This window comes from Oncorhynchus kisutch, linkage group LG20 (assembly GCF_002021735.2).
Source record: "Oncorhynchus kisutch isolate 150728-3 linkage group LG20, Okis_V2, whole genome shotgun sequence".
Lineage (NCBI taxonomy): Eukaryota > Metazoa > Chordata > Actinopteri > Salmoniformes > Salmonidae > Oncorhynchus > Oncorhynchus kisutch.
This window is the reverse complement of record NC_034193.2, coordinates 43,789,207-43,810,982: the sequence shown is the minus strand read 5'-3', so window position 1 is coordinate 43,810,982 and position 21,776 is coordinate 43,789,207. Positions and strand designations below refer to the sequence as shown.

The window sequence follows — 21,776 nt, the reverse complement described above, 5'->3', positions numbered from 1 at the left end:
TTTGTGTTAATTATTTGACCATTTCAACAGCCACCTGCCCTCGTCAACTTTGACTGAAAGTGTTGAATGGGTCAGAAAATTTTGGTAAATGCTATATATAGTCATAAGTGCATCCATACATGGGGTGGTCGGGGAAAGCCATTCCTTGAGTGAGAGGGTAATATTTTTGTTACCATCAGCAAGTGCCTCCCAAGCGGCATCAGGCTCGTCTGCTACGGCTTTGCGCTGTTTTAATCTCAAGGGGTGAGTCGCGTTTCTATCTGTTATTTTATCATAATTACGCTGAGCGGGTTGTTATAAATCCAATATTTTTATTTCAGTGGAACCTTTTATTTCCAATACATGAACGTTGATAATGGCCATATATGGGGTCATACACGTAGGCTAAATGAAAGAGTGACATATTTACATGTCTGTAGTTGTTTTGGGGATTGATCATTTGTCTCCGGTGAGGGATAAGGGGTTGTGTTGAAATTTATCTGAAGGCAGTTATACTTTCACTGTGCACTAATGGCATGCGTTTGAATGAAGAGGTCGCTGAACCTATTTTCTTGGGTGCATCAGTTTGGCAACCTAACGAATGATTGTATACCTAAGACATGTCCTGGAAAGTTGGATAGTGTACTGTATTGGGAGAGTACATAAACAGTTTAGTATTGAATTTATTTAGAGGCAATGTATTGATTGATCAGGATGTTGATGACTTGTCTTATTTATGTTAGGCCAATTTATTTTCTAATGAGTATTGCCCTACATTCAGCCAAACGTGCAGGCTACTAATTTTCTTCTGTGGCTTTTGACTATATTTCTCCAGTGCATTAGCCTTCAAACTTCTTTCAGCTATTCATAGATGAGCTGTGCTCGCTGTAAGGTGAAACATTTGAGGGGCTGACCCCTGTTTATATGGTGGTATGTGGAGGCAACATTCATGGCCCCTCTTAAACCATAAAGTTATGCCTGAACATGTAATTTGTGGGATAAATATCATAGAATTAGTATGCAAGGGAGATAATGTGAAAGATCTATTCTCTGGCAAAGTATTTGGAGTTTAATGGAGAAATAATAACCATTGCGTATCAGTCCTTCGACAGCCATTTTGTGAGGCCTTCAAAGACAGAGAGAGCCTGTGTGCCTACAAGTGCGGGCGCTGCAGTTAGGCTATGTTGTCAATAATTATGTGAAAGTTGATGATAATAGGGACTATTCATGTACTAAGGCTTTGCAGATTCACATCAACCGTAGAAGGTTGACAACTATAGTTGACAAAAGCAGCGTGAAAAGCGCTCAATGGGAAGTCATTATTGTGTCTGATCATGCTAAATACATTGACGTTAATGTTGGAAACGTCATTAACACAGCAAACCACCTCCAATGTTCAGTTGCATGTGAAGTAAAGGTAAACAATTCCATTTCCCTCCTCCCTCTCCTTACCTGGTATTGTGACTAGGTTTCTTTTGAAGTGTTCCAGCCATGGCTACCAAGGTCATGCATTTTAATCAGAAGAAGCATGTGAGCCACGTCAGCCATCACAGCTCTCACACTACTAAGCATGTTGTCAAGGAGCACTCTTCAAGGTAGGGGATTAGTGTTATTGCTCACCTGCAGCACTATAGAAAGCAGTTTTTTGGCAATACAGCAGCTGGAGCACAATAGTGTGGATGTACATGGTGCTGGTGTAGAGGGAAGTGGAGTGGACAAGAGATGGTCTCCAACTTCAAATGTACACCACCCCATGCTGATGCTATGCGGCTTGCAGCAATGGATTCTGCCTTGTTTTAGGGTCGTAGGGTCATATCAGGCCACTAGATGTTGCTTTAGCGCTCCTCAGACCACCCCAACCCTTTGGTGGTTACGCCATCGGCTGTGCTTCAAACTGCAATTCTAAGGTTATAGGAGTCTGTGGTGAGCTGAAGTGGTGGTGTTCAAATGGAACTGTACCCAATGAAGCCTCAAACTCAGAATTTGTCACGCTGCAAGCAGAAGCCAAAGTGTTGGGACCTATTGACCAGGTCCTAGCAGGCCGTGACGTTGATGTTGTTATGCAACCCATGTCTAGTGCGCATGCCACTGCTTTACTGTGCCTGAAACATATGCTGAACCCTTTTCTAGACCCCAACCCATCAAGAAAAAAAACTATCCAGTTACTGGACTCTCTACTGGTTATATTTGCTAAGAAATTAAAAGGGCAATTCTGTAACTTTTCAACCTCCTATTCATAATTTCCAGCACCAAACCAGTGTCCATATATGTGAAAACAGCACGTTTCTATGATCTGTGGTTAAAAAGATAAGAAAAGTACAAAAAACAATGTTTCTCTGTGACATCACAGGGTAGGCCACGGTGATTTTCTAGCCCAAGGGATGGTATTTTCTTGCTCCTCACGTCACCACGAATCTCATAGTGTTTGAAAATCCATGTTTTTAAAATGTTTCACTTTTGATGATGTCATCGGGTAGACGTTTTTAACTTTTTATTTTTTTTCTACAAAACGTGTAAATGCTCAATTTTCACATATGTTGACACTGGTATTGTGCTGGAGGTTGAAAATGAGGTTGAAAAGTGAACTTTTGTCCAATACCAATGATCTCACTATCTAAGTGAAAACCACTAAATTAAATGCTTTATTAGTTTTTATGTCCCTTTTTGGTTTTTAATATGAAGTATATTCTACAATTGTTTTTACATTTTAAAATCACAGTACCACCAAACAGTGCTGGCACTAAGTGTTTTTAAAAAATCTTCCTATCTACCTGTTCTAATGACTCTAACGACTGCTCTCTCTCCACAGGAAATCTAGCTCTAAGTCTGTGAACCAGGTGCAGCACACCCACGCCACAGAGGCTATGGCTGAACCAGCCTATACAGTGCCAGCGTTCAGCCAGAGGTGGGTCCAATAGGACAGTGTCTCACAGCTACATTGGCCCAGTACAGAAACAACCCCTAGCTTTTACCCCTTGACACTTGTGTAGATCTGAAAGGATTCGATAGGTGTAAGCAATTTGGCAAAATCTCCACCCAAGTAAGATGGAACTACTACCATACCTATTACATTCTTTCAGGTTTACATGAAGTGCCTAGGGGAAGGGGCTAGGGGTTGTTTCTGGACAGGGCCCATATGTCATGCTGTTTTAGGTGTAAGGGAATATTTACCACAGTCAGAGCTGACTGCAGGCAAAGACTAGCAGGAGCTACTATGGTGACTGAAAAACACAGAAAATATGCCAAATTGTGTCCTGGTACATGTGTTGTGTTTCATTATACAGCAGGGATCATCAAATAGATTCAGCTGCGGGACGATTTTTATATCCAACAATGAACACACAAAACAATGGGGGGAAAAAAGCAAGCCCCCAGTTGTGGAACCCTGTTATACAGGATGAGTTGGTTAGATGTTAATAACCTATCTGACCTAACACTGGACAATACGTTGAAGTGTTCGTCTGTTGTTGTCGTTTTTTTATTAAACCCTGTATATTATACCGATATATAAATTCGTATCTTTCCTGCTATGGAATATGTATGTAGGAGCACCGATGAGATAGAGGAGTACCAGCGAGTGTCTAGTCATGTTGGGAAAGGACTTGCTTCAATTCAGAAGGAGCTCCACAGGATGCGAGTGGCCACAAAGACCCAAGTGGAGAATATTGCGATTAAGAGGGAGGTAATACACTGGATTGTGGAAGGATCATGTTATATGCAGTGCTACTGACACAGGATCAGATATCATTGATGAAACCCTGTGATTTGCAAATATCACAGTTAAACAGATATGTCATATTTGATAGCGTTTTGCCTATAGTTTCTATTATCCTATTTCTACCTGCACTAACCTTATCACTGGTGGATGAAAGGTTGCCCCTCATTTGCTAATGCAACCTTTACTGGTTTCTCCTCAGGTGCAGGAGATGATGCACAAGAAGGGGACGTCGAGTACGGAGACGGACAAGGCCCCTGACTTCCTGGTGGCTCTGAGGCCCCACGCCGCGTGGGAGAAGACTCCTGTCAAGCTGTTTTGCACCGTGGACGGTCACCCCAGGCCTATTGTCAAATGGTTAGGAGCGCTCGCCTCTTATTGAACCACTGTTGTACTTCATTATGTATCCGTTTCCATATTGTGTCTGCATCTGGTAACCACTATGATTAGCCATGTAGTCTTTGAGATGTGACATGTTTTACCAACAACTTAGCAACTGCTTAATTTATAGACAGACAGTTTAGAGACGTTTGCCTACGATGGATTAGAATGCACTTTTAATTAGCATTTACCTGCATTTGTGGTTGTAAACTGGTTATAATGACATCATTTCAACCAGATTTGTCCTCTGGGACAGTACTTGACTGGCCTTCATTATGGTGTCTATTGGAGCTTTTTAGTGAGGTTTCCTCACTCTATGGGTCTCATTAGCGCTATGTTAATGATCACATTAGCACCAATTACACCGTCTCTACTTTAACAGCCAGCACCTTGGTCTTGTCTCATGCTATAAATGTCTCTGCACATTTCACTGATTATTGGAGGAACTTCACAGATATTTCGGCTATATTTTGTTTGTTTCCTGTCAACGGCCTCGCGAATGGTACAGTGGTCTAAGGCACTGCATCGCAGTGCTAGCTGTGCCACTAGAGATTCCGAGTTCGAGTCCAGGCTCTGTCACAGCCGGGCCGCGACCGGGAAGACCCATGGGGCGGCGCACAATTGTCCTAGCGTCATCCAGGTTAGCGGAGGGTTTGACCGGCAGGGATGTCCTCGTCCCATCGCGCACTAGCGACTCCTGTCGGGCCGTGCGCAGTGCACCGTGACACAGTCGCCAGGTGTACTGTGTTTCCTCCGACACATTGGTGCGGCTAGCTTCCGTGTTAAGTGGGCATTGTGCTGCGGAGGACACACGGCTCTCGACCTTCACCTCTCCCGAGTCCGTACGGGAGTTGCAGCGATGAGACAGGGCTGTAGCTACCAATTGGATACCACGAAATTGGGGAGAAAAAAAAGGTTTCCTGTCAACACGGTCTCATTAGAAATGTTCAAAATAGTGACGTTTAACCATTGAAGTAATGTCAAATATGCTAACATATTAATTATGCAATATTAGTTATATGTCACATAACAGATCTATTAAAAACACTTCAGTACTAAAAATTCCATCAGAACCCACTTAATAATTTGATGCCTTGTACTTTCAGGTATAAGGGAGGAAAACCTGTTGACCCACTGAGTGCCCCAGGAAAGTACAAGATTGAGAGCAAGTATGGAGTACACAGTCTGATTATTAGCAGGTACTGTACCTCACTCTAATTCACTGTCTCTTTTCATGTTAATTGGTTTAATTTGACCAAGGTCAAGTTCGGGTTAATTTCAACTTGATTAAGGACATGAACCGAAATTCAATTCACATACTGTAGTATTTGTAAATCATTATTACATACATTAAATTGTGTTTTATTTCTTGAACTTACTGACTTCAAATGAAATTGTCACTTGCCTTGTTCTACTCTATGAACTGGTGTTGTTTTTCCACTTGTTGTCAGGCGGTACCCATTGTCCCCCTTTGGTTGTTCCCTGTTGCCAGTGGAAGTGAATGGCACCCCAGTGAAACTGAAGGGGGGAGGGGGTTGTTGCATTTCCTATTTAGTCTAAAGCCTCTAAAGACAGCCTGCATGTCGCTGGCCCGCCCGGGCCTCGTCTTCACGATGCCTCAGCTGTTCATACCGAAGTGCTGACCTCCGTGTCATTCGATCCGTTCATTCCTCCTCCCCCCTCTCTCGCTCTCTGCACTGAATCTCTCCTACGTCGTCATTACGTTACTAGGTCAAAAAGGACACCGCCGTTTAAGGTAGCCCCTCCACCCCAACACGCTCTCTTTCATACCCTTTTCTTTTCCTCACTTAATCAATTAGTTGTCTTTGATAATATTTGAAGAGAACGAGAGTAACGGTGGGAATAACATGGCCGGAGATCCATATCACCCCAGCTGGGAAAATGGAAAAGGAATCGTCTTTAAAATAGTACTTCCAGGGGGGACGGTCACATTTCTCCTCTTCTATTCTCACCCTCGGTTTCTCCTTGGGAGTGTCTGTCCTCACGATGTGCCGCCTTCTTATTAACGCCTTCTGCTGCTTCAGAACGTCGCCTTCTGTTCGACAGCGCTCTCAAGCCATGAGATCACTTTCTAAAATGCAATGTCTCCTTCTTCTCACTCATGTCGTCAAACATTTGACTGGGATTAAAAGTCGTCCTTTAAAAGGCATGAAGATGAAGGGGAGGATGTTATGAACTAAATGCATTTCTTGGATTTACACAGTCCTGAAGTAATTTAACACAATGCCAATAACCCCCTATGACATAAAAAGTTTTTAACCAATCAGAATTCAGGATTAGACCGACCTGTTGTAGAAACAGTGATAATGAACAGCACAATACACATGTACCGTTTATTTGAGCCAATGAAATCATAATATACTAATATCTAATTTCCTTCACTTAGGTGCGTGGTGAGTGATACTGCAGAGTACAGCGCCGTGGCAACGAACTCCCATGGATCAACTACCAGCAAGGCCTTTGTCACTGTCAATAGTGAGTTTTTTTTTCTCTCTCTCTCTCTCCCTGTCTTTGAAGTATTTGCACTGAAGGACTTGAGCTGCTATTAAAAGTTCCCTCAAATGTCACTCTCCAACGCAACAAACACCCATAGCATATGAATCTGAATGAAGGTCTTCATTAAAAAAAATAATGTTCCTTCTTCCCTCTCTAAAAATGATTTGTATTCCTCATAGGACCAGCAGGAGGAGCCTATGGGTCCTGCCAGCTTTCTGGTCAAGGTGAGAGGAAAGAGTGGATTGAGAAGGAGGGTGGGTGGAGAACCAGCCCAGTGCTGCTGGAGTGGGGCCCAGACATGGCAGGCTTTGCTTGAGATCAGAGTCCACAAATAACAGTCTCTATCTAAGTGGCCTGATAAGCACTGGAAACTATTGTGAGTGTGACTTTGTGTTGTTCTGGCCCTGAGACAGTCAACAAATGAAAACAAGGGGCGACTTATATTCAACACACACTGAAGGACCTTACAATGTCACAATACAACACTTTTACGAACACATCAACCATGATAATATTGGATTGTGCTAAACTGGTTTGTTTACATGTCATACTGACATTTCTTCATCCACAAGCTGCATAATATCTGTATGTATTATATACTGATATAGGTATATGTTGTTTTATATGTTGTACTAATATATTAGCATGTGTTGTCCTTGTCTTCTCCTCAGTGCCCCATATGACTGTGATCCACCACAGTAAGCTGGAGATCACCATGCTGGATAGGTTTGGAGTGTCGTTCGGAACAGAGGGAGGTTCCATTAGTCTGGTGTGTACCATGGTGGTGGTCCCTGATCTGCCCAACGTACCACCATTGGCCCAGTGGTACAGAGACGGTGAGCGAGTGAACATTACTCAATGGTACATCATCACAAACAGCACCACACAGGAAAGCCATACAGTACATTGTGTAGAAAGCACAGTGCACCTTAATTCACAGCACATGTCCGTACAGCGCAGCCCAGCATATTACAGTATGACATAGAATGAAGCAACAGTTTTTGAAAACATTCTACCATCACGTTCTTACGGTCAACTCTCAACAACAACCAACTACTCGATAAAGTGTTGCTATCCCGTCTCTGTTGTTGATCAGATAAACTGCTGAAGGCTGGGAAGTTGGCTGAGATTAAGGTTGGTGGGGGCGCTGCCACTTTGACTTTGCCCCACCTGGCCAAGGATGATGAGGGTCTGTACACCCTCCGCATGTGGACAAAGGACGGCACCACCGAGCACAGCGCCTACCTCTTTGTGAAAGGTAAAGTCATATGGTCTTATAATTAAATGATATTATAATTTGACAATAAAGCAGCAAACACTCTTAGAAATCTATCTAGAACCTAAAAGGGTTCTTCTGCTGTCCCCATAGGAGAACCCTTTGAAGAGTCCTTTTTGGTTGCAGGTCGAACCATTTTGGGTTCCATGTAGATGGGTTCCATGTAGAGCCCTATGTACAGAGGGTTCTACATGAAACCCAAAAGGGTTCTACCTGGAACCAAAAACGGTTCTCTAATGTGGAAGAATCCTTTTGGAAGCCTTTTTTCTAAGAGTGTAGAAACAACATATTTATATTTGAGAAATATTATTTAATGTTATACATTAGAAAGGATTTTTTTTTAAACTATAATTCTATACATTAGAAACAATACCAGGTTTGAGGTTTGTTGTTAAGAAACATTTAGTGATAAATGACACAGTTCCAATGGGCCCTTTAAACTTCAGGCCTGACTCAACACAAAGATATGGTCTAGGCATTTTACATAATCCCATACATATTTGCATGTGTTAACCCAAGTGATTTATACAGTGTTGCCACTTTGTCTCCTTATTCTCTTCAGTCCCACCTTGCTTCCTTGTTCTCTTCCTTATTCCCCAGATGCTGCTCCCTCTGTGGCCGGAGCACCTGGTGCACCAATCAGCGTCAAGGCGTTTGACATCAACTCGGACTACGTCCTGGTTGCCTGGAAACCCCCCAACACCACCAACGAGGCTGCCATCACCGGATACTTTGTGGACAAGTCAGTTTTAGTCATTTAGAACCTTACGTTAGACTCTCTCATACAGAATCTCCAACAATGGTCAATAGAAGCAGATTTGATTGTAGTTGTTAGAAGATGCAGAAGACCTAAAGGATGGCCATTGAGAGTGTAAGACAGTGGAGTGATTGTGAGAAACTTCACGGTCACATGATGTTTCAGATCTAATCTGGTTGAGCAATTGATTTTGTGAAGCTACCGGATCTCACAGAGCCAAACAAAGACTTGTGACAAAGGCACGCAAATTAGATTTCGAGATAAATGACTGATGGAACTACAAACATCTTCAGTATCATTGTGGATGTCCATTCAGACCAAGCACTTTCACACGTCAATACATTCTATGGTTTATGATGTAATTCCTCCTCCTCCTGTACAGACGTGAGTCTGGTAGTGCTACCTGGTCCCAGTGTAACGACGCCTCAGTGCGGATCTGTAAGTACCCCGTGCACGGCCTGAGCGTGGGTCACGCCTACCACTTCCGGGTCAGGGCTGTCAACAGTGCCGGGATCAGCAGACCGTCCCGGGAGTCTGACAAGGTGACTGCCCTGGACCCAGCTGAGCGAGAGAGACTGCAAGGTACATAACTACACACAGACTCATGATGTCTACTTGAGAGTGCATACTCAAAGGACATCTTTTGTATTTATATTTTTGGGTGAAATATCAGACAGCAGATGTACCTTTGTGTCACACATGACTTTTCTGGTTTTTCCTCTGTTGAAACAGGGATTAAACTGGATGGGAAACATGAAGTAGTGATTAAAGAGGATGACCTGGAAGGTAGAGTATGCCAACAATGGTAACGGACAAAAATATTGTGTTGAGTCTGTTCTATTCCTCTCCTCTATTAAACAAAAACACTGGGTAACAAATGAACCTTCCACTCAGCGTTGAAATTAACATATCCACAACATTTCCCGAACTGACCAATATCCATCAAAGCAAATACCTGTTGAATATATCGTATCGGCAAAAGCCCTTACAATATACAATACTATACACATGAATGTATGTACACATAAATACTTGTGTTCTCAGTACCTTAAAGGAGAAATTGAAGGATTTCTCTCATCATTATTAATCAATAAACCCGCACGCTTCATGCTCACCTTCTGCTTTTAGATTGGACGTTGGCATTGCCATCGTAACAACTCTTAATGATAGGAGTCATAATAATATCAAAACTTCATAATAAGAATGAATAAAAACAACTTTTCTAAGCAACTTCATTGACACCACTGGACTAACGGTGAGACGAGCACCATAATAAATAGGCAACTAACCAGCCAGCTCTTTAAACTTAGATTTAACATGGGTAGATTAGATGTATTTTCCTTCGAACTTATATCCTTCATTTTTCATATCCAAACGTCATCCTTTGCGTTGTATAACTTTTAACCCATCATCTAACTCTTGACGCAAACATTGTAACTAAAACGATCTAAACTAACCCCAAATGTAATTCCATAATAATAAATACTAAATGAACCCCAAATGTACTTTAAAGTTTGATCTAATTATTGCTCAAATAATAAGTGTTATGAAGAAGTGTTGTTCAATGCCATCCAATCCCCACATAGGTTACGTTACATTGCCGGGGGAGCCTACAGATGTGCATGCCTCAGAGATATTCAAATCATATATCGTGCTGAGCTGGAAACCCCCCAGCCCTCGTGGACGGGCACCACTGTGGTACATCATTGAGAAGGTGTGTGGCTGCTCCTTTCCCCTTCCCATCTACAGCATGTAGATCTCTCAGTACAGTCTACTGTAGTAGATTAGACAGGCCATTTGATCTTTTCACAACTTTCAATCTGTCTAAAGTGCAGTAATATTTTTTGCAAAATGGCAGAAATAACAGCTGGCAGGTATGTTGCTAAAGGCATTTTTTCGAATGAGATTAGTGATTCAATGATGTTGTAGAAGGCTTTTACCTCTCATTTGCCTTCCCCGTCCCAAAAATCCACTAGTCCGTGTCAGGCACTGGGGCTTGGCAGAGGATCAACACAGCAGTGAAACTGCAGTCCGCTCGCTACCCCGTTTTCGATTTGGAAGCCGGGAAAAAGTACCAGTTCCGTGTGCATTCTGAGAACTTGTACGGCGCCAGCGAGGCCTCTAAGCCTACAGATCCCATCGAAAAGGTGGATGAGCATGGTAAGAGTGGGGTTTAGCACACACAGGCACACACACACACACAGGCACAGGCACAGGCAGGCACACACACACACAGAGATGATTACACACACACAGACGGGTACACACACATACACACACAAAATGTATGATACATGCATATGATACATGCATTTACAAACAGTGACAGTCAAGGAATCCTTCCAATTCTACTTTGACAAATGAGACTCTGGTTAACATATGTTTCAGGTAGTGAGCGGCCTGTTGGTATGTACAATATAAAGCCCAACGTTTATCCCTTACTTGAAACACACTGAGATTTATGTAATGTGACTATCACACTCCTGTAATGTCACAATCACAAATCGGTCTTTCACCCCTGATCGTATTTTGGAGAAACTAACTACCAATGATGATGGGCATGATTAAGTCACATCAAATCCTACAGTTTCCTCACCCTAACGTCACAATCCCAAAATACATTTCGTACCCTCAATAGTAGCCATGATTGATAATGGTACACTCTTGTCTGTCATGAACTCCCGTCATCAAAGATGCATGACATCATGTATCATCACAACTGAAAATAATGTCATCCCTTGCTGAGGGTATGTTTTGTGGAATATAGTCCACATGTTTACATGTTATTGTGTCCATTGTTCTTTATGTCTATCTCCTCATAACATTGCACCAAGATATCCCGTCGCATCAGGTATGTAATGCATAATGAGAAATGCTTTATTTTTCCCGTCTTAAATGAAGGTGTTTATAAATGATGACAATCATTTATTTGAAGATTTATAATGAAGATGCATGTTTTTCTCATTCCTAACCGCTTTACTCTGTTACTGTTTAGAAATGATACATCAATTCAATATCTCCAGTCCCCAACATGCATGTGTTTTGCCTGTGTAGGTGTTCCCTCCGCTCCTGGTCAGGTGGTTGCCACCAGGAACACCAAGTCCTCTGTGTTTGTGCAGTGGGACCCCCCCAAACACCCCAACCATCTCATTGGGTACTACATAGATGCCTCTTTGGTGGGATCCAAGGCCTGGGCCCCATGCAACCACAAGCCCTACAAGCACACCAGGTAGCCATTTAAACATAGACGTTTGTCTACTAGTTATCTATTCAAGCTACGGCAGTGATTTAATATTAGATATGTTATTAAAGGAGATGGGACGGTGAATGTAGTGTGACAGGCCTCTGGCTTGAGAATAATCCAGAAATCAAATCTTTGCAAACAAAACACTGATTTGGCAAAATCCTGACACCTACAGTGCCTTCAGAAAGTATTCAGACCCCTCGACTTTTTCCACATTTTGTTACGCTCCAGCCCTATTCTATGTGTTAAATAAAAACAAATCCTCAGCAATCTACACACAATACCCCATAATGACAAAGCAAAAACAGGTTTTTAGAAATTTTAATGTATTAAAACCGTATTTACATAAGTATTCAGACCGTTTTGCTATCAGACTGGAAGTTTAAATCAAATCAAATGTATTTATATAGCCCTTCTTACATCAGCTGATATCTTAAAGTGCTGTACAGAAACCCAGCCTAAAACCCCAAACAGCAAGCAATGCAGGTGTAGAAGCATGGTGGCTAGGAAAAACTCCCTAGAAAGGCCAAAACCTAGGAAGAAACCTAGAGAGGAACCAGGCTATGAGGGGTGGCCAGTCCTCTTCTGGCTGTGCCGGGTGGAGATTATAACAGAACATGGCCAAGATGTTCAAATGTTCATAAATGACCAGCATGGTAAAATAATAATAATCACAGTAGTTGTCGAGGGTGCAACAGGTCAGCACCTCAGGAGTAAATGTCAGTTGGCTTTTCATAGCCGATCATTGAGAGTATCTCTACCGCTCCTGCTGTCTCTAGAGAGTTGAAAACAGCAGGTCTGGAACAGGTAGCATATCCGGTGAACAGGTCAGAGTTCCATAGCCGCAGGCAGAACAGTTGAAACTGGAGCAGCAGCACGGACAGATGGACTGGGGACAGCAAGGAGTCACCATGCCAGGTAGTCCTGAGGCATGGTCCTAGGGCTCAGGTCCTCCGAGAGAAAGAAAGAAACAATTAGAGAGAGCATACTTAAATTCACACAGGACACCGGATAAGACTGGAGAAATACTCCAGATATAACAGACTGACCCTAGCCCTCCGACAATTGAGCTCAGGTCCATCCTGTTTCCATTGATCATCCTTGAGATGTTTCTACAACTTGATTGGAGTCCACCTGTGGTAAATTAAATTGTTTGGACATGATTTGGAAAAGGCACACAACTGTCTATGAAAGGTTCCACAGTTGACAGTGCATGTCACCGCAAAAACCAAGCCATGAGGTTAAAGAAATTGTCCGTAGAGCTATGAGACAGAATTGTGTCGAGGCACAGATCGGGGGAAGGGTACCAGAACATTTCTGCAGCATTGAAGATCCCCAGAATACAGTGCCCTCCATCATTCTTAAATGGAAGAAGTTTGGAACCACCAAGACTCTTCCTAAAGTTGGCCAAACTGAGCAATCGGGGGAGAAGGGCCTTGGTCAGGGAGGTGACCAAGAACCAGATGGCTAGGAGGCCAGCATCCCAGTGTCGCCTCTTCACTGTTGACGTTGAGGCTGGTGTTTTGCGGGTACTAGTTGAGGACTTGTGAGGAGTCACTAGACACTAATGTAGTTGTCCTTTTGCTCAGTTGTGCCCTGGGGCCTCCCACTCCTCTTTCTATTCTGATTAGAGCCAGTTTGCGCTGTTCTGTGAAGGGAGTAGTACACAGCGTTGTACAAGATCTTCAGTTTCTTGGCAATTTCTCTCATGGAATAGCCTTCATTTCTCAGAACAAGAATAGACTGACGAGTTTCAGAAAAAGTCCTTTGTTTCTGGCCATTTTGAGCCTGTAATCGAACCCACAAATGCTGATGCTCCAGTTACTCAAGTAGTCTAAAGAAGGCCAAAGAATGTGCTTTTCTTTCAAAAACAAGGACATTTCTAAGTGACCCCAAACTTTTGATCGATCGTGTATATTGTCCAGGTCTTAGAGTCAGCAATTCTACCTTAAATTCAAGACGTATAGATGATCATGTTTAATTTCCCTGTTTTAGGTTTGTGGTCCATGGACTGACCCCGGGGGAGACCTATGTGTTCCGTGTCCAGGCTGTCAACATCTATGGCCTCAGTGATGAGTCCCAGGAGTCTACTCCTATTGCTGTGGAGTCCGCCCTCAGTGAGTTTTAATAGAATATTGCCATATGAGAAATGCAGAATTGCCATCAGTTAATACAATATTTAAAAAGTGAATACAATTTTTACACCAACAGTTGTCACATACAGTGCTTTACAGTAACCTTAACTAGACCCCCAAAGAGCAAGCTCTATTGCCTTACTATCAATACTTAACTTTGACTATTTTCCTTTGTCCAATGCCTAATATGAAGGATTTTATTGTATCATCTAGAGGTGAGTGGAGTATGGTATGTATTGAGTTGTTCTGTTATCTAGGGGTGTTTTTAATGCACAGTGTTGCTCCTGAACAGGTTCACCACCAGACTTATTCACTGTCCCTTCCCCCAACTTTTGTTGTATCTGTGCTCTGAACTCTTGTCAGAGTATCACAGTATTATCGTGTGTTTCCTTTCAAATCACCCACCATACTGTACATGCAGTTTAACCACTATATATATCACTGTATAACAAAAAACCCTCATGCAACTGTATGACAAATCCCATATTTAAAAAAAAAAAATGAAATGTTTGAAATGAAAAAAACGGGTCAATTTTACATGATGGAAAGGTATCCTGAATGTACCTGTGTGACTCTGTGCCACAGCGACTCCCAGTGCACCTCATGGCATCACCATGCTGAGCTGTGACGGAGTCTCCATGATCATTGCCTGGAAGAGCCCCAAGCACTGCGGTGGCTCCAAGATCAACGCCTACTACGTCGACAAGCGTGATGCAGACACCCTGGCCTGGAAGGAGGTCAACTCTGCCCCTACCAAGACCAAGACCTACACGGTACGTCACGTGGTGTCAGAAGTGGCATCTGGTTAGGATAAATAGGTTTGCTTCTTCATACATAATGGTTTAATAACTGCGGTGTTGATAGTGTGATGTACTCTTCCCTCTGCATCTAAATGATGATTAGATCTATAATAAAACGCTGCCGTTCAAAACCAATAGCAAAGCTGCTTGTAGCAACACTGTTGAAAATATTGGATATGTTTGGGTACCTGTCGCAATATTGTCCCCTTCTCTTCAGGTTGACGGTCTAACGGAGGGAACCTTCTACGAGTTTAAGGTCCAGGCTGGGAACCTGGCAGGTGTGGGCGTGCCCTCTGCTCCCAGCACACCTCTGAAGTGTGAGGCCTGGACTTCTGCAGTACCTGGTAAAGTAACCATCTTATTATATAGTCTTTTTTAATCATTAGTATTGTGGTACTGTATAATGTCCCTGTTACTTATTTAATTTGAATGTTCCAGCTATGGGCAGTGAGATTGTGCAAGGTTACTGTTTGACCTTTGACCTTTAGGTCCAGCCTATGACTTGGCCCTCAGAGAGGTCCGAGGTGACTCCCTGGTCATCCTGTGGAAGGCCCCTGTCTACACCGGCGCCAGTGCCGTCACTGGATACATTGTGGAGATGGCCAAGAAGGGCCATCACTACCACCCCCTGAATGAAGAGGCTATTGGCCACTGTTACCTGCAGGTAAACAAGCAGCGACAGTATGTAGACCTGCAGACATGATGATTCACATCATCTCTGCAGAGTTTGTATATTGAATCTTAACTTGTAATATGTGTGCATAAAATTCCGAAAATGTAGCTTGAATCATGTTTGGATATAGAAATGTTCATTCAATTTCATTGTTGTGCTCTTGTAACTCAAGTTAGGATTCAGTCTACAATAAACAATGTAATGTTTAATGGATCTAATGATTCGTTGGCGCTGTATAGGTGACTGGTCTGGAGGCAGGAGCAGAGTATACGTTCAAAGTGAAGGCTGTCAACGCTGAGGGAGTAGGAAAGGCCTCCCAGGCATCTGAGCCGGTGGTGGCCAAGGCTCTGCCAGGTAATAACACTTATATGACAACTGTATGACATTTACTGTATGATAACTTCAGTCTGATATAGCCTGTTGGATTTTTGACGGTTTTGGTATAGGAACATATGACACACACACCTCCATTGGTTTTGAGCAGTATTTTCATTAGCTTTTGGTTTGAACAGTTTTGCTGATGCATATTATGTACATTTCCTCTCCACCACTCAGCAATGAAGGTTATTATTTTGTTTGTTTTCATGTGTTAAGGCACCCAGGAGATCCAGTGTGGAGTGGATGAGGACACTGGAGATATTTTCCTGTCATTCGAGGCCTGTGAGATTTCTGAGACCTCCAACTTTGCTTGGTCTAAGAACTACAAAGAAATCCGTGACTGTCCAAGAGTCGCCATAGAAACTAAGGGCAAACGGTAAGTGTTTTTTTTTTTGTTGTCTTTATTGACCATACAACCATACAAAATATTTTTGTCAACATAATTTGTCTCGACATTTATTTCTTTTCCAGCTCTAAGCTGACTTTCGTCAACCCAGACGTGAGTGATTTGGGTGCCTTCTCTGTGGTTGTGACTGACACTGATGGAGTTTCTGCCAGCCACACCGTGACAGAGGATGGTAGGTTTGGATACGCTCCTAGACTCCGATTTAAAAATATAGATATGTTTCTTGTCAAAGTTTTATACCGATATTCTTCATTCTTGAATTTTATCTTGCAGCCCTGAACACCATGCTGGAACTCAGCTACAACATCAGACATCCAAGTGAGTATTATCCTTCAATATGCATCTTTGTCAGGGGTAAAGCGTCACATAGGAATCGTCTCACAATACCACAACAAATATCCCTTGAGAATTGATCATTTCTTTGCTTGTTTCTTCGTCCAGTTGTCCCACTGAAGCACCAACTGAACTATGAGGTTCTAGAGAAGGGCCACGTGCGTTTCTGGTTGCAGTGCCTCAAGATGTCACCCGCCGTCACCTATAGGTTCATTGTCAACGACAAGGAGGTCACCAGCAGTGATGTAGGTGCCAAACCGACAACCTCAAACATTGCTTTTTAATCAAGGATAAGGAAGGTGTGCTATATGGCACAATTAACAAAGCAACAGAAAAGAACATGATGCCTTTTCCTGTACTCTGAATTTCACTGATGAATTTAATTCAATAGTATTTTATTCATCCCACCGGGGGCAATTATGCAGTGTGAATATACATAACAAATAACATGAGACATAATCACATGAAACATATAAACAGTGAAACATAAAGGTAATAGTTATTAGGAAACATGCCTGATGTAATGATGGTATGTGTTTTTGTATGTGCCACAGAGCCACAAGATCAGCCATGATGTGAACACCAGGGTGATCCAGATGACTGTGGATCACTTCTCCAAGGCCAGCGAGGCCACCTACACCGTCCAGATCCACGACGGCAGAGCCAAGAACCAGAGCTCTCTGGTCCTGTTGAGAGATGGTGAGAGGGGATTTAATATACAGTACGTCAGACCTGGGTTCAATGATGATTTCAAATACTTTATCTGGGCTTGATTCAGTTTCCTGGCGCAATAGAACCAATAGAATAGTCAATAAAAACCACAAACTCTGCCCATCTTGCAATCCAGGTAAACTAAAGCAAACACTAAAATGATTTGATAGATTTTTCTTCTTTACTATAAGGCTATGGTGCTAGAGTGTAAGAGGTTGGGTATTAGGTTAAGTACTGACATTGTTGTGTTCTATTCTCAGTGTTCAAGGCTGTCTTGAAGGAGGCTGAGTTCCAGAGGTCAGAGCACATCCGGAAACAAGGTATTCTATCCTAGTACACAGATGATTGATGGCACATATTTGATCGATTTAGTATGAAAGTTTGTAATTTGTCAACAACAAGAAAGTGAAGACTTTGTTGTCTTGATATCGTACATTAGTAATCAGCTGGTCTGTTAGTTTGATTTTCAACATTTCAGACTGCGCTGTAGATAACGCTTGTACTGGTCCCGTGTGGTTCAGTTGGTAGAGAAGGGTGCTTGCAACGCCAGGGTTGTTGGTTTGATTCCTACGCGGGACCCGTAGGAAAATTGTGTGCTAAATTACGTAAATGTACAAATGTACTGTATATTGTGATAATAGTTTTGAAAATGAAATATTTCTTATCATGTTTAGGTCCCCACTTTGCTGAGTACCTTTCCTACCATGTGGATGACGACTGTACTGTTCTGCTCGTCTGCAAGGTAACAAACACGTTTTCTAGGACCTGTTATTGTGGTTACAGATATCAATTTACTTCAGGTTGAAACTGTGTACACATTTGTAATCATTGGGGCTTTGCTGTTTACCCATTAAATTGTTGGGAGCATATATAATTTTTGGGACTTCGTTGGGATATAGTTTACTCTCTGTTAGTCAGCACCTCTACAAACATGTTTGGGTGTGCTTCAGCTCATGCTTTTTACTAGGCTCTGCAGTGATTTAAAAGTTGCAGGACATATTGTATTGTGTATGTATTTGTGTCTCAGGTTGCCAATGTGAAGAAAGAGACTGTGTTCCACTGGTTCAAGGATGAGGAGGAGATTGTTCTGGCGACCCCTCCTAACGTGATGTCTGGATCTGTTGCTCTCCCCATCTCCTTGGTAACTACTGCTGTGAACCTTGAAAGCAATGACTGCACAAGGAATACAACTGCTCAAGGGAACTCTGTTTTTTGCAGACATTTTCTTAAATGAATATTGACCCTATTTTTCAATTTCCCACAGTATCGCTTTTTGTTCCGAGATCACGATACTATCTAAAATATTGCAAGATTTTTCTGAATTGATCATATAATCTCAGTAAATAGTACCTTTTTTCTTCAGTTCTCCAGGAAAGACCAGGGCCATTACGAAGCTAAACTCAGTGATGACAGAGGGAAAGACACTTCTGTCTTTGACATTTCTGGCCAAGGTAAACTCCTGCTCCAGGATCTCCACTATCTATAATCTGATTATTGATACAATATCATTTCCTTTATCAGGACATATTGAAAATTAATTCCTCTTTCTACAAATATTCTGTTTTTGATTTGCAGTATTTGATGATATTATCAACGCCATTGCCCACATTGCTGGTAAGTACTTTGTATCAAAACACCTGCTGGGAAAAATATTGATGTTCTCCTTTGCATTGTTGTGGTTGTGAAAGTACTTAGTATTGTTGTGATGGTACTTAGTGTTGGTGTGGTTGTGAAGGTACTTAGTGTTGGTGTGGTTGTGTCTCTGCCTCTCCTTTTCCTCTCAGGGTCTTCTGCCTCTGAGCTGGTGCTTCAGTGTACCCCAGAAGGCATCAGGCTCCAGTGCTACATGAAGTACTACACAGAGGAGATCAGGACTGCCTGGTTGCACAAGTACGCACATCTCATCTACATCACACTCAGCAAGGCCAGTTACACAGTATGCAGCCATTTTGGAGATGAGATTTGAAGGCATACTGTAACCTACGCCAATCAATGGATGTTTCTAGATACTCATTTTATTTATTTAAGTTTAGACTGTAGGGTAAATGTGTCTGTTGGTCTTACCTCAACGTGAAGTATCCATCCTTTAAATATCACTGTGGAAAGACCGTAACACAGGGGTTTCATTTAGACAAATAAACCTGACCATGTCCATTTAGGGATAGCAAGATCTCGTCGTCTGAGAAGATGAGGATCGCCGGCACAGCTGAGATGGCCTGGATGCAGATCAGGGAGCCATCAGAGAAGGAGAAGGGACACTACTCCATCCAGATTATGGATGCCACCAAGTCCCACACTCGCACATTCGACCTCTCCGGACAAGGTTAGCATTGCGAGAGAAATAATCCCAGCGGGTAAAACGATGTTACAATGTTGAAATCATGTCATTACATCCAGAAGTTTTGACCACTAGGATTGTTTTAAATTGCACTTAGCTTGTCTTTTGTAGATGATGTCTTATCATGTCAATCTGTCTTTTTGTAGCATATACCGATGCCTATGAGGAGTACCTGAGACTCAAGTAAGATACTTATTGCTGTGCTTTTCTTCTTACGGTTTTTCATTCAAAGTTTCTTATTTTTTTATTTTTTTGCAAAATGCAACTCATAAAATAACAATCAAAGAATTAAAAGTTCCACAGGTTTTATAAGGCAAGAATTTGTCCTCATCGTATACAAATGTTTTGGTAATACACCAAGTCCTTGATTTATAACAATGTCGTTATTTTATCTTTCAGGGCTGCAGCCTTCGCTGAGAAGAGTGAGTAGACTATATTTACACAATACATATTATCCTAGTGATTACGTGACAACGAGTACTAATTGACTGTTCTAATCCTCAGACCGTGGTAGAGTGGTTGGTGGTCTACCGGATGTGGTCACCATTATGGAGCAGAAGGTGGGATATACTATGCACTCTGAACAAACTTTATATCATGATGACATATGCTTGTATAAGATTGTGATTGTATTGAAAATACGTGGTCTCTTGTAGAGAATTGCGTGCATATTCAAGAGATCTTTCTTTCTGACCTCTATCTCTCGGACGTCTGACCTCTCCTCTCCACCTCCCTCTGTCCACCTTCAGACCCTGAGCCTGACCTGCACAGTCTGGGGTGACCCCAGTCCAGAGGTCACCTGGTTCAAGAATGAAAATGAGGTAGTCTCCACTGAGCACGCCAAGATAACGCTTGAGGCCAATAAGTTCGCCAGCCTCACCATCACCGCCGTCACGCCGGAGGACTCCGGCAAGTACAGCATCAACGTACGGAACAAATATGGCGGGGAGTTTGTGGAGATCACCGTGAGCGTCTACAAGCACGGCGAGAGCCCCCCCGAGCCCAAAATGGGAGGGAGAGGAGCAACACCTGCACCCCTGGCCTCCAAGACCCCTGCCCAAACCCCTACCCCTGCCCAAACCCCCATCCCCCAGACCCCCACCCCATCCCTTAAGTCCCCCACCCCTTCCCTAAGGTCCCCCACCCCAACCGCCAAATCCCCAACCCCCCCTAGGCATGTTAAGTCGCCCAGCCCTGCCAGATCTCTCAAGTCACCAACCCCCCCTAGAAAGTAACCAGGGATATTGATGCCTGAGAAGGCTTGAAGCATTTTCTGCTACTGATTTATAGCATGAGTTGAGTGAAACCCAAAGCTGTTACATGGTGTCCATTTTAGGTGTTATGTCATATAGCTTGGTCACAGCTTTAACGGGCAAGAAATGTTTGAATAAAAGAAATTAACAGAGTAGATGTTAATCATAAGTGTTAATCATTTTTAAAAAGCTGCACCTTCCACTATACTGTACTATATAATGGAATGTCTGAAGACCTGGGATCAGCCTGTCTAAAGTGCCTGGTGGGCAGGGTTTGTGCCAGGTGGTGCCAAGGGGGCGGAATTTTCCATTGCAACAGGCAAGCTCAATCAAGCACAGCTAAAGTATTTGAAGTGAATTCAAATGGTATTTGAGCCCAGGTCTAAATGTCTGTGTCCATTTCTCTGTGGATGGTGAATAGATGTCAGAGAGTGCAGACGGAAAGACACACAGCCAGTGCCGTCCGCACTGCAGTCGCTATGCCAGAGAACTTAAGTTTGTCTGCACCATGTTGTGTTTCCCCCTTTGCTTTGTGTTAGAAATAAACCTCATTTATCACCTCTGTTGTCTTTTCCTGTCATTCTTTCTTTTTATTTCCCTCACTTGTCTCCTCTCACCTCCCAATTGTCTTTCTTTTAAGGAAGAACCTTTTAGTCATTTGCCAATAACGTTAGACGATACGGACGTCTGTATGGCACAATATCCTTTTGATATTCTCCTCAAATATGTATTAAGAACATGTTGTACCTTAATACAAATGTACACTCCACAGAAGAGGTCACATTTGGGGTAACAACTCTACCTATAAAGAAAACTACTGTGTTTCCTTTCACCCAAACAAGATACTACTAGCCTGACTTCTTCCAAACCTCTGAAAGGA

The 21,776-nt window shown here is 42.6% G+C and overlaps 1 protein-coding gene across 4 annotated transcripts; it reads left to right on the top strand.

Moving 5' to 3' along the window:
- Positions 1-73: 73 nt before the first annotated feature.
- LOC109865767 (myomesin-2-like) lies at positions 74-21,458 on the top strand. Of its 4 annotated transcripts, XM_031799818.1 has the most exons (37): positions 132-243; positions 1,448-1,574; positions 2,789-2,884; positions 3,526-3,661; positions 3,897-4,051; positions 5,182-5,274; positions 6,483-6,571; positions 6,772-6,816; positions 7,264-7,428; positions 7,689-7,850; positions 8,469-8,610; positions 9,008-9,207; positions 9,358-9,411; positions 10,212-10,339; positions 10,602-10,785; positions 11,680-11,854; positions 13,865-13,986; positions 14,590-14,777; positions 15,022-15,148; positions 15,293-15,468; positions 15,717-15,831; positions 16,072-16,231; positions 16,327-16,433; positions 16,535-16,579; positions 16,703-16,839; positions 17,149-17,293; positions 17,566-17,625; positions 17,980-18,047; positions 18,333-18,446; positions 18,669-18,756; positions 18,881-18,919; positions 19,090-19,195; positions 19,465-19,628; positions 19,790-19,826; positions 20,043-20,065; positions 20,148-20,203; positions 20,393-21,458. In XM_031799818.1, exons 2-37 carry the CDS (start codon positions 1,471-1,473, stop codon positions 20,876-20,878), a joined length of 4,491 nt encoding a protein of 1,496 aa, XP_031655678.1. In that variant the 5' UTR covers positions 132-243; positions 1,448-1,470; the 3' UTR covers positions 20,879-21,458. The 4 variants fall into 4 exon arrangements, with proteins under 4 accessions (XP_031655677.1, XP_031655679.1, XP_031655678.1 ...); XM_031799817.1 differs by lacking the exon at positions 1,448-1,574 and having other exon boundaries at positions 74-243; XM_031799820.1 differs by lacking the exons at positions 10,212-10,339; positions 10,602-10,785.
- Positions 21,459-21,776: the final 318 nt, after the last annotated feature.